We start from the raw sequence: 14,331 nt of genomic DNA, 5'->3' as shown, positions 1-14,331 counted from the left end.
CATTCCAATGCAAGTTGCTCTGTGGTGCATGACGCCAAAAAAGTTTGATCTCACAGGTAAAAAATTAATTGGATCTTTTGCATCGTTGGGCCCATACAGTAAAGGCGCACTACAGACTTCCACTAGTTGAGCAGCCAACTTCTGGTTTAGCGCTCTGCTAACTTGAATTAGGGAGAAAATGATTTACCTGTGTGGCTCTTCTAGACTTTAAGGATCAGATCGAAAACACTAATTTATAGTTGTCTTTCACAGTGTAAGCCTATGGGATAAAGTCTTTTTGGCTCCTTGGCATCATGTAATGGACCCAGAAGTCATAATTCCACTGTTTTGTCTTGACAGAAATAAGCTTCAAAGCCTGGTGCACTTCCTGAGGCCTGGATTTTCTCTACATACGGGCTGAATCCAAATGTCCACCCTCTGAACTCGCAGACTGAGCCCTCACGGACTGCAGTTATACGTAGTGTGGCAAATTTATTGCTATCACATAAAGTCTGCGAGTGCAGAGACTGCAAGCAGCTCATAGACGGCCCTTGAGACTGTTTTACTCGTTGCCGTGGAAACAACTATTGCTGTCATATTCATGTCGTATAAGTTAATGAATAGTGCCTACTCATCTGTTCCTGCAGATAACAAGATATGAATCTCGTGCACACGTTCAAAAACAGTAGTTTTGAAATAAGGACAGGCCTTTAACTTAATAATTGGATATTACTGACATTAAAAACCTTCTTTTGTTGTTTTTCAGCCAGTTTTTTAGCCTATTACACTGCAATAATAAAATGTATTTTCATCCCCTCTACAGCCTATACTTCTACACATCTCTGTATCATGATGTGGTTGAATATTATTTCTGGCCTACACAATTCAAGGAACATTTGAATAGGCCTAGCTACCAGTAATTATTTTACACATTCATAGGATTTTTTTCCCAGCAATTGCAAAAAGCACGTCATGTCCGTATGGCAGTGAATCATGGGTTATTACATCAGTGAAGTGTGCTGAAGTCTGCACCCCAAGTGGACTCTCTGGAAGTCTGCAGAGAGTCTGCTTGAGGCCCCTTGTGGACTGGTTGAATTGTGGGTTTGGACAGCTCTCAACTCTCCCGTACTTCCCGGTAACATGCCTGCCAAGTCTGCGAGTCTGCATGTGTGGTGAAGTCCAGACATTTGGATTCAGCCATGGAGTGGGTCCTCTTCCATGGAGCCCGCCATGTTGTTTTTTCAGTAGCAGAAATTTTCTGCAACCTCACCACTAGGTGCCACAAAATCCAACACATTGGACCTTTAAATCTTAAGAATCCTAATAATATAGAACAATACCAGTTATAGGGAGGTGATTATGGGACAGCATAAAGAACAAAGACGTCATTTTCAAGATTTGTTTTTATTTTCTTCTAGTACACTTGCAAGATGCCCGACTGAGGAGATAATGTTAATAACTTCAGGACTACACAGGGAACAATTTACTAAGTCTGAGATGATCTCCCCGTCAACATGAGTTCACATTTTAAAAACATTCACATACAGACCTATTGCAGGTGTACTTTTCACAAATACAACTGTCATTAACAGTTTCTACGATCAGTAGAAACATAAACACGGTCAGATTTTAACTTTTAGGTGCAGTTGCTATTGTAAGATTCCTTTCTTCAAAATTCCCATATTAACAAAGTATGTTTATTTATTGGTTCAATTACATTTAAACAAGCAATGAAAATCAAAGGGTACCTTCATGAAAGAAAAACAATGTAAACTCAGTTGTCCATTTCTCTGGATGATTACACACACTCAAATCTCATATTAAGAAAAACGCTTGAAGATCAAAAAGACAACTCGTGCAGCTTGACACGGTTAAAACAAACCCGTGCACGTTCAAAACCAGAAATTAATTTCTACCTCTGTCACAAAAATCGCCTACCAGAAAACGGAACAACCAAGGGTCAACTAAGGAGATGCCTCAGTGCAAAACATCTGTCAAAGTGGGAACAGAAAATACGATCTTGGTTGCCAAACAAGGAACAAAAACACTAACATTGCATCAGTAAAATGTCGTTGGTATCCTCCTGTTATAGTTGGCCTGTAGTTGACCTCACTGAGAAACAGTCTGTAAGGTTCTTGTTGCATTCAGTCATTTTAAAATGCCACATATACTTTTTGATAAAGTACACATTTTCTATCCAGTAAAATATTAGTGATAATTATTTCCTATTAATAAAAGTAGTAATTAAGTTTAGACTCTTTTGTGATCTCCACCATAGACAGGTGGTCACCTAATGCCTAATTACACTGGGAATACAATATTAATCTTCAGTCAGAGGGGTTTAGTGTCATATAAAAAACAAGAAAGATAATCTTACTGCACATTAGCAAATCAAAATATGTACAAATCTACATTAAGTAATTGAATGTCTGAATAGGCACTTTAATTCAAAACAGTTCAGCCAGCCCTCAGAGTCATCTTCGCTGTATGACACGGTAGTTACTTTGTTTTTAACCAAATGACGACAGAAAACCCAGAGACAGACATTAGCCCTAATAACCACGTCAGTAGATTTGGACAATTTCATTCTGACATCAACCACACACAAACACACACTTGTAAAATACACACACAGGGAAGCTCTAGTTTCCAAGTATAAAGTAGAAGGATGTGCTACAGTACAGGAAGGAGATATTTTAACATGCACACGTTGTAAAGAACTTCATCTTGGCTTCCCTACCATACGATGTACCTTGTGTAGTCGTCGCGCTCTGTGGAGAAAAAGGTGCAAAACGACCTTTCGCAACCGAGCAGCCCTCGTTTTGAACAGGGCAAGATAATCGTTAATGTCACTCCACAAAACAATAAATAAATAATAAATAAACAAGTCATTATATAAATAAATTTTTTTAGTTAAATAAATAAATAAGTCAAAAGTCTGATCGAGAAGAGAAAGAGGCAGGCAGTGATAAAACTGGAAACTGTCGTGGAAGCTTCTTTTAAATTTCATTACTCCTAATACTTCCATCACAGACGTCAACGTCATTGTCTAGTTGCTCCTACCTTGGCCAATCACAATCCCTAATTCCTCTTCTTCAAAGTTTCCCCACCAATAAGAGAGAGGCAAACATACGGGACACTCACCATCCTGATAGATAAGTAAGATTAGTGATGGAGCTGTAGTGTAAATGCTCTTCAACACCACTGAATGTTACACCAGAGCAAAGTCAACTGCCCTTAATGTTAGACACAGTAGGTCATCTTACAGATACTTGAAGGAAGCTAGACAAGTACAGGTCCTGTTGTCAGGAGCAACTTCACCACAGAAAGGTAAACTGCATATGAACCGTTTGGGGATGGCCCCATGAAGCCAAAGGGAGTTGCGGCCTTTATAGAGCATAGATAACAGCACTGACACCACAGTAGTACAAACTTAGGAGCAAATACTACAGCCCCATTTTTTTAGCTTCCCAAAATGGTGACTATATGTGCATCTCAAATGATTTTAAGTTACTGTTTGGACTTCTTACATGTAGTGCATTCACATTCAAGATTACAGTAATCCACCCTAAATGGTGAGTTAAATCAAGCGAGCCTCAAGTTTGTCACAAAGCTGAGCCTATTTTAAAATCACGTTAGATAGAGAGGTGGTCCCATCAACATGGTGACTTTTAGTTTGTCACGCAGTTTGTTTCTTGATCAAAAATGCAAACAAATCAACTAACAGATGATTATTTTCCTGTGAAATCAAATTAGATGATTTGTGATTTTTTTTTTTTTTTTTTTTTTTTAAAGATGAAAACAACAAACTGCATCCTGACAGTGTACGCCTTCTTACAGTCTGTGCCTGCGAGGTTCGGAGCGTGGCGGGGAGGGTGGCGGAGGCAGGGTGACAGTCGTTGGTGGCTCCACTGGATCATCCATGGGCAGGACCAGGCGGGTGCCCCTGATCGCCACTTCGTGTTCAGCCAAGGCAAGCTCGTGATCCAGACCTTCATCAGACGGGCCGCCCCCAGTGCTGGAGGTGCGCTTGCGGTTGATGGTGTGGGATCCGGATGCATCCGTGCTGACCGTGACGTCGGCGTACATGGAGCTCACACTGGCATCGTTCAGGATGAAGTCAGAGTCATCGTCGTGGAGCTGGCCTTCATTCTGGTGAGTGGAAAGGGAAATGGGGAGAGAAAAAGGAAAGCAAGGAGATGAAGGAGAATACACGAAAAAGTGCTACTTTAAATAAAAGCACAATCCAGTGCCCCACCACCAAATTTGAACATACAAATGAATGACCTGCTGATGTGTTTAAAGACTTTCTGATTAGGTCTTTAAATATATGGACTAACCACTATTAAGTGAGATTTAAAGTTCATTCTTGTTCATCTTAAATGCCCTAAAACAGCTAAATATTTCAAATGACAATCAGTAAGAAACACAAAAATATTAAACTCACAAATGATACTATAATATCTACAAATATCCTTGTATTTCTGATGGTAAAGAAGTCATTGATCAGGCCTTTAAAAAGAGCTCCTTTAACTGTAGTACATGATGCTGTGTGTCCAAACCTCATAGGCCTGTGGGCTGGTGAGGCATCGTGCCAGCGGGCCACAACAAGCAGGCAGAGTAGCAGTGAGAGGAGGGCCGCTGTGGGTCAGGAGGGGCTTCAGGTAGCTGGAACTTTTGTCAAGGATTATTACCACTTCTTACAACACTTTTAATTATACAATTTAATTGGTCAACAAGCTAACTATCAATGCCTTAATCTCCTGTACAGAAAGGTGAAATTACTGTAGTACATTTCTTACAGTTTGGCATGTGCGCCCTCTGGTGTCCACAGGTGAATCTAGCATCCACACTTTTAAGGACAAGATCCTACATATGTGATCCAAGTCTCAAAGGATACTTGTGGTCAAAGTTATACCAGATCCTGAAGGGCCAGGCGCTCTCATGTTTGGTGTTCCTCCGCTGTGACCCATCCAACACTGCTGAATTCTGTTGAAAAGCAGAGTTAATGTTTCACAACTTAAAGCTAGAGTGCGGAACTTTTACGTATAAATGAACCTCCTTTACATCGAAGCCCTTGCCAAACAAGTTCACACATTGCTGATGTAGCCTATTGCCTCTAAGGAAAGCTTTCTGTATTTCACAGTATTCCAGATTTCTGGTGTCTGCTGTAACTTTCCAGTGCGGGCGCACCTGAAGTGAAGCATTTTACATCAACCAGTCAGAGCTGGAGGGGACAGGAAGGGGGAGAGACCATAGCAACAGAGCAGCAGCCAGACAGACACAGCAATAAAATCTCTCTTGGTAGAGCGGGCACCCCCATGTACAAAGGCTGTGTCCTTGCCGCAGCAGCCCCGGGTTCGATTCCAACCCACGGCCCCTTTGCTGCATGTCATCCCCACCCTCTCCCCCTTTCAAGCTATATCTGTCCTATCAAATAAAGGCAAAAGCACCCCCAAAAATATCTTAAGACGTGGCCAAAAACATTTCTGGATTTGTGCACCAGATAAAAAAACAAACTCCCATCACTGGGCTTGTTCTTTCCCTTTGCCCTTATTTGCATGGCAAGATTTTAAGAGAGTGCTCCTGGGGGCAGGGAGAAGTGGCAAGCTTATTTTGCAGGCATATATCATGAGCATACGTTGACAGTGTTTGCATAATTACTCTCACTGCCAGAGGGGGGACAAAAGTGCCCCACTGCAGGTTTAAACATTTTTACTTTTACTTAGGGACAGCACCTTGACAATGCAACCAAAAAATAATTACATTTTCAAAAACAAGAGATTACAATCTGTGTAAGTTACTTACAGAGTTGTCTTGATCAGAGTCCACGCCCACCCTGAAAGAGAAAAGGTAGCGGCAGTGACTTTGACAGAAAAAAACTCGATATAGGGGATCAACCAAACAGACACAATAACAGACGCAGCCTTACGGTATGCTCATGAAGGACAGCATGGGCATGGTGCCCCCTCCACAGATCCACACAGTGAAGAAGACAATTAGGAGGGTGGTTGAAAACATCATCTGACGGGCGTACGTTGCAGTGTCACGGATAGAGAGAGCAAAGGTCATCGCCCCACGCAGACCTGAAGGAGACAAACAAGACAGTGTGAGATTGAGAAACTATGTGTGTGTGTTTCACCACAAGGCGGCGTGGGAGAGACCTTGCGTGAGGCAGCGTGCAATTTTTCATTTATCATTAAATCATGACAAGGACAAAAACATATGTTTAACATAATGTTTCTACTACTCGTTTCTCAGCAAGCTCCTCCTGCACAGTATGCTGCTGATGTAGGTGTTTTCCTCTCAGGTCTGGCGGCATAGAAACAATATGTGCAGACATATGCAGGGGATTTTTATTATTAGACAGTGTCAACAGTAAATGTCAGCAGACATAGCGGCTGTTATTCATAACAATACTGTATCTAAGTAAGATTGTTGCTGGTCTAGAAGGAGACTGTCTTCACACTTTATTATCTAGGTTAATGTTTTTATAACTACAGGCTTGAATCTGCTCTGTTCCACTGACAGTTCATTTTAATGGACCCAGGTCCCAGCTGAGAAACAGTTCAGTAGAAATAAAGCTGACAGCAGAGACTTAACAGTCTCCGCTCAGTACCTGCAAACATCATGACGTGCTGAAAGTTGGACCCAATCTTGTTCCTGCGGCCCAGGTTGAGCAGGAAGGATAACGGGTAGATGTTTGCCGCCCTGCCCAGAAACACAGCCAGCTACACGAGGAAGGTCAAGGAGAGAGCACACTGCACAGTAACAGCACCGGCAAGCTGGGATGGAAAATAATCGTGGGTAGACGGCAGTTTGGAAATTCTTTGTCATCACTGACTCATCTTTCTTTTAGAGTTACTGTTACTCTTGGGCTCCCTGAAACACTGAGATATTCTCTAAAATACTAACAGTGTTCAAATACACTGTATTATTATTATGAGCACTGGCAGCTGCTATCAATAACTGATGCAGACAGGTCCAGCCTCAGGGGAGTGAACATGTTTTATGGACTGCAACAGTCTACTTTGGACAAGACAAGACAAAGAAGCAACAATCTGTGACTGATACTTTACAGCTAGAAGCACTGTGGCCAGTGGAAGAGGAAGTATTCAGGTCTTTTACATGAATACAAGTACTAATACCACACTGTAAAAATACTGTTACAAGTAAAAGACCTGCATTGAAACCTCAACATTATGAGAAATACATTAAAATAATTAGAATTATTGAAAAGGAAAAGCAGCAAATCCTTGCAGTTGTGAAGCTGGAACTATGAAATACTTCTGCATTTTTGCAACAATAAACGATTATCCATATAGTTGCCAGTTAATTTTCTCTCAAAGGAATAATCAACTAAATGTTTCAGATATACTTTCATTTCTAAAATAACTAGTAACTAAAGCTGTCGAATAATTCTAGTGGAGTAAAAAGTATAATATTTAACTCTGAACTGTAGTTGAATATAAATATAAAGTGGCAGGAGAAGAAAATACGCAGGCACAAGTACACCAAATTTGTACTAATGAACAGTTCTTGAGTACATGCTCTTAATTATATTCTACCACTGACTATGGCATCATCAAAACATTTACTAAATTTATGCAACAACATTCTTCGTCAGATAGATAATCATCTCTGGAGCATCCGTTATGAGTGATCAGAGTAAAGGATACAAAGGCTCCGATGATGAACAAAGGGTTGAAGACGTGTGACTGGAAGGAGAAGAGAGTCAGACCCATGTAGGAGAAGATGAAGTTCTCTGCCAGGAAGTTCAGAAGCTCAAACAACTGATGGGAGAGACCAACAAAGACAATTTAAATACTGTAAACTAACTGCACGAGAAAAACAGAAAAGTGCTTATTGCATTCACTTCACTTTGGATGCAAGGTATCACGGGAAAGTGTCTTTAAAGGTTGTGTTCACTCACTGTAGTTTCAGATGACTCAGAAGTGCCAGATGTTACCTGTATTTTCAAATTTACTAAGTAAAATGTCACACATTGCATTTCTAGATATCTAAAACTTCAAAAGTGTTATTGCACCACAAAATCCATCTTAATGATTGGACGAAAAACTGAACCATAATTCAGTTAAGATTTATCACTAGATAAAGCGTGTGCAAGTGACCAAACATAAGACTGCACATCACCTGTTTGGTCCTGTCCTGAGAGTCAGGGGAGAGATTGTTAAAGGTGTAGTGAGCCTGAGTGATCCCACAGAACAGCACAGCCACGACACCTACATAAAAAGAACAAACACACACACAGATCTCACTTCAGTTTCACTCCAAACACACTGAATTATACTTTACTGAATAGGTAAGCAAAGCGTCTGTCCTTAGCTGATATTGTGGTTTAAAACTAACCCGTCTAACTTAAATGTATCCATCACACTGTGGTGAATACACATTAGCACTTTCTAGTGACATCCTGTAGCTTGAGATTGTGTTAGTTTGCTGATTTAATCTACTCTGGTGTGAATGCCTCATGCTCTCTCAGTGTTGTATTTACTGCATCACTGTTTTTAGGTGATAGTTGGAACTTCCTACTCCATATATAGACAAACAGCTCATTTAAAAGTGACAAAAACATAATAAATTTTATTTTAGGGTGATTATAAACCAACAAAAACATAGTTATGAATATTAGATACCACTTCTGCCAATAGATGCCCCTAAATCCTACGCACTGGACCTTTGACGTGCATGCATGTGTGCATGTGTACCTGTGAACCCGCAGGCCTCAGCCAACAGGAAGGTGCTCCAAGACATGAGGAAGAAGAGAGCAGTCTCCAGCAAGGGGAAGTCCCTCAGCTTAGTAAACTTGGTCACGTGAGGAAAACTGAGAGTCAAGGTGCAAAACAAGAGGTGGCACATCCGCAGTCAACCTGCAGTGCAGGTAAGACAAACATTACTGTATAAACTGTGTGAATAAGTGAGCACTGTTCTATGTTATTGTGCAAGAACACAATCCAGGCGATTCCTATACTTAAACAGTCTCAATAGCTTTTCTAGTTCAAAGTCAGAAAAGAGTTTAAAGGCCACTGTTTTAAACCCTGTTACTTCTGCATAACGGTAAATATAAATGTACATTATGTGATGGCAAATTTTAGGTGAAAGGATATGAGAGCGGTCATGACTCCAGTGGCCACCCCAAGAGCAAAGGATCCACTGAAAACGCCCAAGAAGACGCCGAAGGATTTCAACATCGCCATGGCCTCAAAGCTGTGGCTGTTGTCTCCGACGGGCTGGTACGCCACGATGGAGCTGAGGGCAAGAGATTTACATGGAAAAATGAAACGGACACTTACTAAGAATCCGGAAAGGGGAACTCATCAATTGTAAATCACATGCTCTCATAATGAAACAAACAGATGTTCAAGAGGAAGTCAGGCATCAAATCAAACCTGCAGCAACCCAAATCCAATAATGAGATCAACAGTCTCGTCTGAGTTTGTATAAATTTAGAGGATTTTTGGTTGCCACTTAAAAATATTGACAAAGACGTCACACACGTGGACTGGAGTTGGGTTTTACAGTTATAAAAAAGGGAGGATGATAGGGTCTGCATGCTCAATTTTAATCCAATAAGAGTGTTCAGGTGCTACCCCTTAATGAGAAGTAGTGCCCAAATGACTTCAGGACCAACAAAGCAAATCATCAGCACTAATATTCATTAAGTAATACACCTGTTACACACCAGATTACCACAGCTTTCATTAAAAAGTAGTATTTTCATTTGCGGGGTCTATAGAGCACAGATAAAACTGAAAAATGATACAAGGAATGGATATGAAAGGGTAGCAGGGGAGGGCGGTGATCATCCTAATGGGTGGTGGTTCAAGGCTAGACTCTAAGCAAAAGATTTTTTAATCGAGATGATCAGGTTCTAACACTAAATCTCTGCCAGCACAACCACACACACAGCCCGCCTGCCCACCCACCGGGGAGTGAATGTCTGGTTATCTCCCAGCCATTCCTCCATGCTCTCAGGCCCGAGAGGGCCATCGTCTACTGGGGAGCTCACAGCTCCAGCCCCCTGCCCACCCTGCTTCTCCAAGCGGAGGAGAACACTGCATACATACGTACAAGTAGGCGATGAATGACACGGACGGGTGAAGGAAGGCAAGCAGTGAAATGACAGGGAGTGATGTTAGTATGATTAGTGCTCATTTGTGTGCAATGTACAACACAGAAAGCTGAATTTGCTGCAGTTAACCTCATTTAAGTGCCAATTATTACCAAAGAACTAGAATACCGAAGGATAGGTTCATATTTTTTCAAGTCTGTCTTAAAACAACACTAACATGCTAATGCCTCATGTATTACTCCTGTCCATACTCGCCATGAAAATATCCCTTCCTAATGCAATTCTGATTCAAGTGATAGGAGACAAAATGTGAGGATTCAACAGTCAGAGTCAGACAAAACAGGCTGGTTATCAGGTATCTTCCAAAGTTAGTCTATTTAGAACAAAATTCCCTGTTTGATTTACTTTCCCTCAGCTGCAGCTCAGCAAGAAAACAAAAAGCTGAATTTTGCACCAAAAAAGAAGTAACTTTGCAGAAACACCCACTTGATTTGTCTGACTCAGACTGCTGGAGCCTCACTTGAGCTTCAACTGAACCTGGATCTATTTCTCACAAAAAGAGGGCTGTGGATTTTGTCCCTCATCACGTCTATTTGACACAGTAAGATAGTACAGTATGGACCAGGGGATCTTATAACTGTTGAAATGTGCGTATGGTTTTGAGACAGACTTGCAAAAATGTTAACCTATCTTTAAATGTGAAACCACTGCCGTTTTGATGAAACAGAAGTGAACAATACTGTTGCTGGATGGGCTGCGTGTGTATATTTCTGCAGTGTGTAATTAATTAATGCTTACGAAGAGAGGACGATGGCCACGGCATCATTGAGGACACTTTCCCCAAAGAGTAAAGCATACAGGTCCACATCTACTTTTAGCTCATTGAAGATAGCCAGCACTGTCACTGAGACACAGAGGAGAAAAAGAAAACACTTACACACAAATACTGTGCAGCAGGACAGGAGCAAAGAAAGCCCTCAAACATAGAGACTGTCCAACAACAGAAATGGTCGACAGTCTGTGTATATATGGGTGCTGAAAGCTACTATGGCACGACCTACCTGGGTCTGTTGCTGAAACAATGGCCCCAAAGAAGAGGCAGTCAGTAAAGTAAAAATCTCCCCCAAGCTGGCCAATGGCTTTCATGAAGGACACAAAGCCATACATGATCAGTCTAGGACGAAAGAAGAATGTGCACAATTCATAAAAGACACTGGCACAGGCAGAAATCTTTTATCAGTTACTGTATTTGCATCTGAGTGTATATATTTCAGAGATAAACAAGTGACTTACCCAATAACAAAGCAGGAGATAACTGTTCCCATGAAGGCATAGGCCAGGATGGAGCCTATGTTTCTGAAGAAATGTCTCTGAGACAGACAGACATATTTATTAACAGAGTTGCTCTCTGGTACTAGTTGCTGGGTTGGGACAGTGTAGATAAATATCACAATAATCCTAAATATAACCTTATCCCTCTTACCCTTTTCAGACTGTAGCCGGCGTGGAAGATGATGGGAGGCAGTAAAATGTTGAAGAACACTTCTGGGTCAAAGGTCACCTGAAGAAAGCAGTGAGTAATAAGAGGTTATACACCTGTTTTTAAGTAGTGAATTCCCCACATGTTGAATTCGACACACCTTTCCAACATACTTCAGAGCCCAGTGTGTTTGTGTATGCAAACTAATAAATTAACATCATTCACCAACATTTTACAGACATGGATTACGTTTTGATATCAGCGTGCAGAGGTTGTTTATCACACTAAAAAACATATTTTTTATTTTTCATCCCCTTGCCTTTCTCAGCATCTCATCGTCCTGCACTTGGTGACCTTTGCCCCGGCTGACTTCCCCCTTCAGAGTGTACTCGTAGAATCGCCCACTGACGTTGACCAGCAGAGTGGCGGGGCTGGCGTTGACGGCACAGCTGAGGGTCACGTCACTCATGCTCTGGGGCACATGGACGCCGAACCGCAGGATCACACCCACCAACAGGCCTTCAGGGAGGAAGAGGAGAAGGGGAGTAAAGGCAAAGCAGTAAGACAAAGATCTGTAGTAAATAATAATAGTTGTATCTTTTATATGGTGCCTTTCAAAAACAAGTTTACATGTCAATAATTAAAACAGGCAAGACATGAAAACAACTTCTAAAAGAATGGATAAAAATACTTAAGTGTATAAAAACACAGGAAATAAAAGACAGTTTAAATGAACTTAAAACTCAAGTGCAATCGGGAAAGGCTCTCCGATTAAGTATGTTTTAAGAAGGGACTTAAAAAGCGATCACTGACTCGGCCAACCTGATTTCCTTAGGCAGGGTGTCCCAGAGCCTTGGGGCCCTAACAGAAAACACTCTGTCCCCCAGACCAGACAAAAGACCTCTGCCTGAGGACCTCAAAAGACCTCGAAGTATGACAGTGAGGTTTTTATTGTGCAGCAACATAAGGCAAGAAGAAGAAGATATAGTTTATTATTCCCAACCCAAGTCCCTATGGACTGAGCTGCTGCCTCCTTAAGGCGTGAGGCTCTTAGAACAGCTGCTTTCAATTATTTGGGTGTACCAAATTCTTTAATTAGATTGGGATATTGCAAAATTATTTTCAATTAGGACAAGCTGATTTAAAGATTATCCATCCAAAAGACTTATCAAAACAGCCTCTCGCAGCATACTTAAAATGACTGGAGGTGCAGGTGTCTAGTTAAAAGGGGTAATGAGTTTAATATTTTTACATAATCCAACAATCTTAGATGTTACCAATGTTTCCATATATTCTACTTTTAATTTGACAGCTGCCACAAGACAAACCAAGTACAAGACCACAACCCTGATACAGTTACTATTTATTAAGGCCAGTACCATTACATATAATACTGGATTAATAACACTACATTAACAGTAAGCTGATATATAGCATATATCCAGGGGAGCTCTCCCATACACCTTGAAACCTAAGAATAAGCTGTGAATTAGCTCACTGGTCCAGTTTGAGGAGCTAACGGTATCATAGCCAGCTAGCATAGACGCTAAGTTGAGTTAATTGATTGACATGAACGTTAGCGGTCTTACCATAAATCATGGCAAGTCCTGTCTCGTGCAGGAACCTAAACCGCCGGTGTTTGAACAGCCATATGGTTAAAATGGTGAGTGTTAGGAGCATTATGAATATGAGTAGATTGGCACTGTCCTGTCGGTGGCTCTCCTCAGCCAGCCTCTCAGTTGCGACGTTGTCCATCGCATTGCTTTCGCCTTGGCTCCCGACGAGCAGAAATGTCAACAGAAAAGGCAACAACATGAGCGCTTTCGACGGTTTAACGCCGAGAAAGCGTCTCCATGTAAATCCCATCGTTGGCTTTCTGTGAGACGGTTACATTTGTCGTTGAATTTGTGTCGGTTTTGATGGGAAACTACCGCTTGGACGGGAAATTGGCCAAATGACAGCTTCTTCCGCAGCCGTTATCAAAACACTGCCACTTCCGGTTCTTCAAAATAAGAGTCGGCTTATGACCGTTGGTGGTGCTGAGACAAACAGCGACCCTTCATGGTGCTGAGGGCTGCTGTCATGTCACAGTAACATTGCACTATGAAATGCACCAGGAGAAAAAAAAAAAACTAAAAATAAACACAAACAAACTGACAGTAAATAAGATTTCAGCACAATAAAAACAGCTAAAACCTATACAGTCTATGGGTAAAACAGAAATACAGTGAGAAGCTTAAAGGGACAAGTCACCACAAAATCAAAAACACATACTTTTCCTCTTACCTGTACTGCTATTTAAAACAAATTGTTTGTGATGTGACACGTAGGGTGTTGGAGGTATCGGCCGTAGAGATGTCTGCTTTCTCTTGAGTATTATGGAACTAGATGGCACTCAGCTTGTGGTCCTCAAAGCGCCAAAACATACATTTGAAAAACTCAACTGCAATTTCTCTTTCCAGAAATCATGACCCGCTTACTCAAGATAATCCACAGACCTTGTTGTGAGCATTTTTATGCAAGCACTGTTTTCTTTTTATTGAACTACACCCGCCAACCGTATCACCACGCAGAAGGAAGCATGCATCTACTCATGGGTGAAAGGCTCGTGCTTTTGACAAAAGGAAATGTAAATTAATGGCGTCCTCCTCGGCTGAACTGTAATGTTTATCAAACATTAGTCAGAATATTATTACAGTCCTGAGCACAAGCCTTTCGTCCATGAGTAGATGCACGCTTCCTTCTGCGCTGTGATACGGTTGGTGGGTGTAGTTCCATA

General features: G+C 41.4%; 1 protein-coding gene across 1 annotated transcript; it reads right to left on the bottom strand.

Annotated features, from left to right (window-relative positions):
* Positions 1-3,738: 3,738 nt before the first annotated feature.
* LOC125898488 (sodium/hydrogen exchanger 6-like) lies at positions 3,739-13,532 on the bottom strand. The gene is made up of 16 exons (XM_049592298.1): positions 13,142-13,532; positions 11,872-12,071; positions 11,556-11,633; positions 11,366-11,442; positions 11,134-11,246; positions 10,871-10,976; positions 9,108-9,249; positions 8,709-8,814; positions 8,134-8,222; positions 7,659-7,772; positions 6,599-6,710; positions 5,912-6,065; positions 5,788-5,818; positions 4,880-4,968; positions 4,542-4,647; positions 3,739-4,131 (listed from the first exon to the last, which is right to left on the bottom strand). The coding sequence occupies exons 1-16, from the start codon at positions 13,416-13,418 to the stop codon at positions 3,814-3,816; spliced, it is 2,112 nt and encodes a 703-aa protein (XP_049448255.1). The 5' UTR covers positions 13,419-13,532; the 3' UTR covers positions 3,739-3,813.
* Positions 13,533-14,331: the final 799 nt, after the last annotated feature.

Source organism: Epinephelus fuscoguttatus, linkage group LG12 (genome assembly GCF_011397635.1).
Source record: "Epinephelus fuscoguttatus linkage group LG12, E.fuscoguttatus.final_Chr_v1".
In the NCBI taxonomy this organism is placed as follows: Eukaryota; Metazoa; Chordata; class Actinopteri; order Perciformes; family Serranidae; genus Epinephelus; species Epinephelus fuscoguttatus.
Note: the sequence above shows the minus strand (reverse complement) of the source record. Positions and strands in the feature narration are given on the sequence as shown.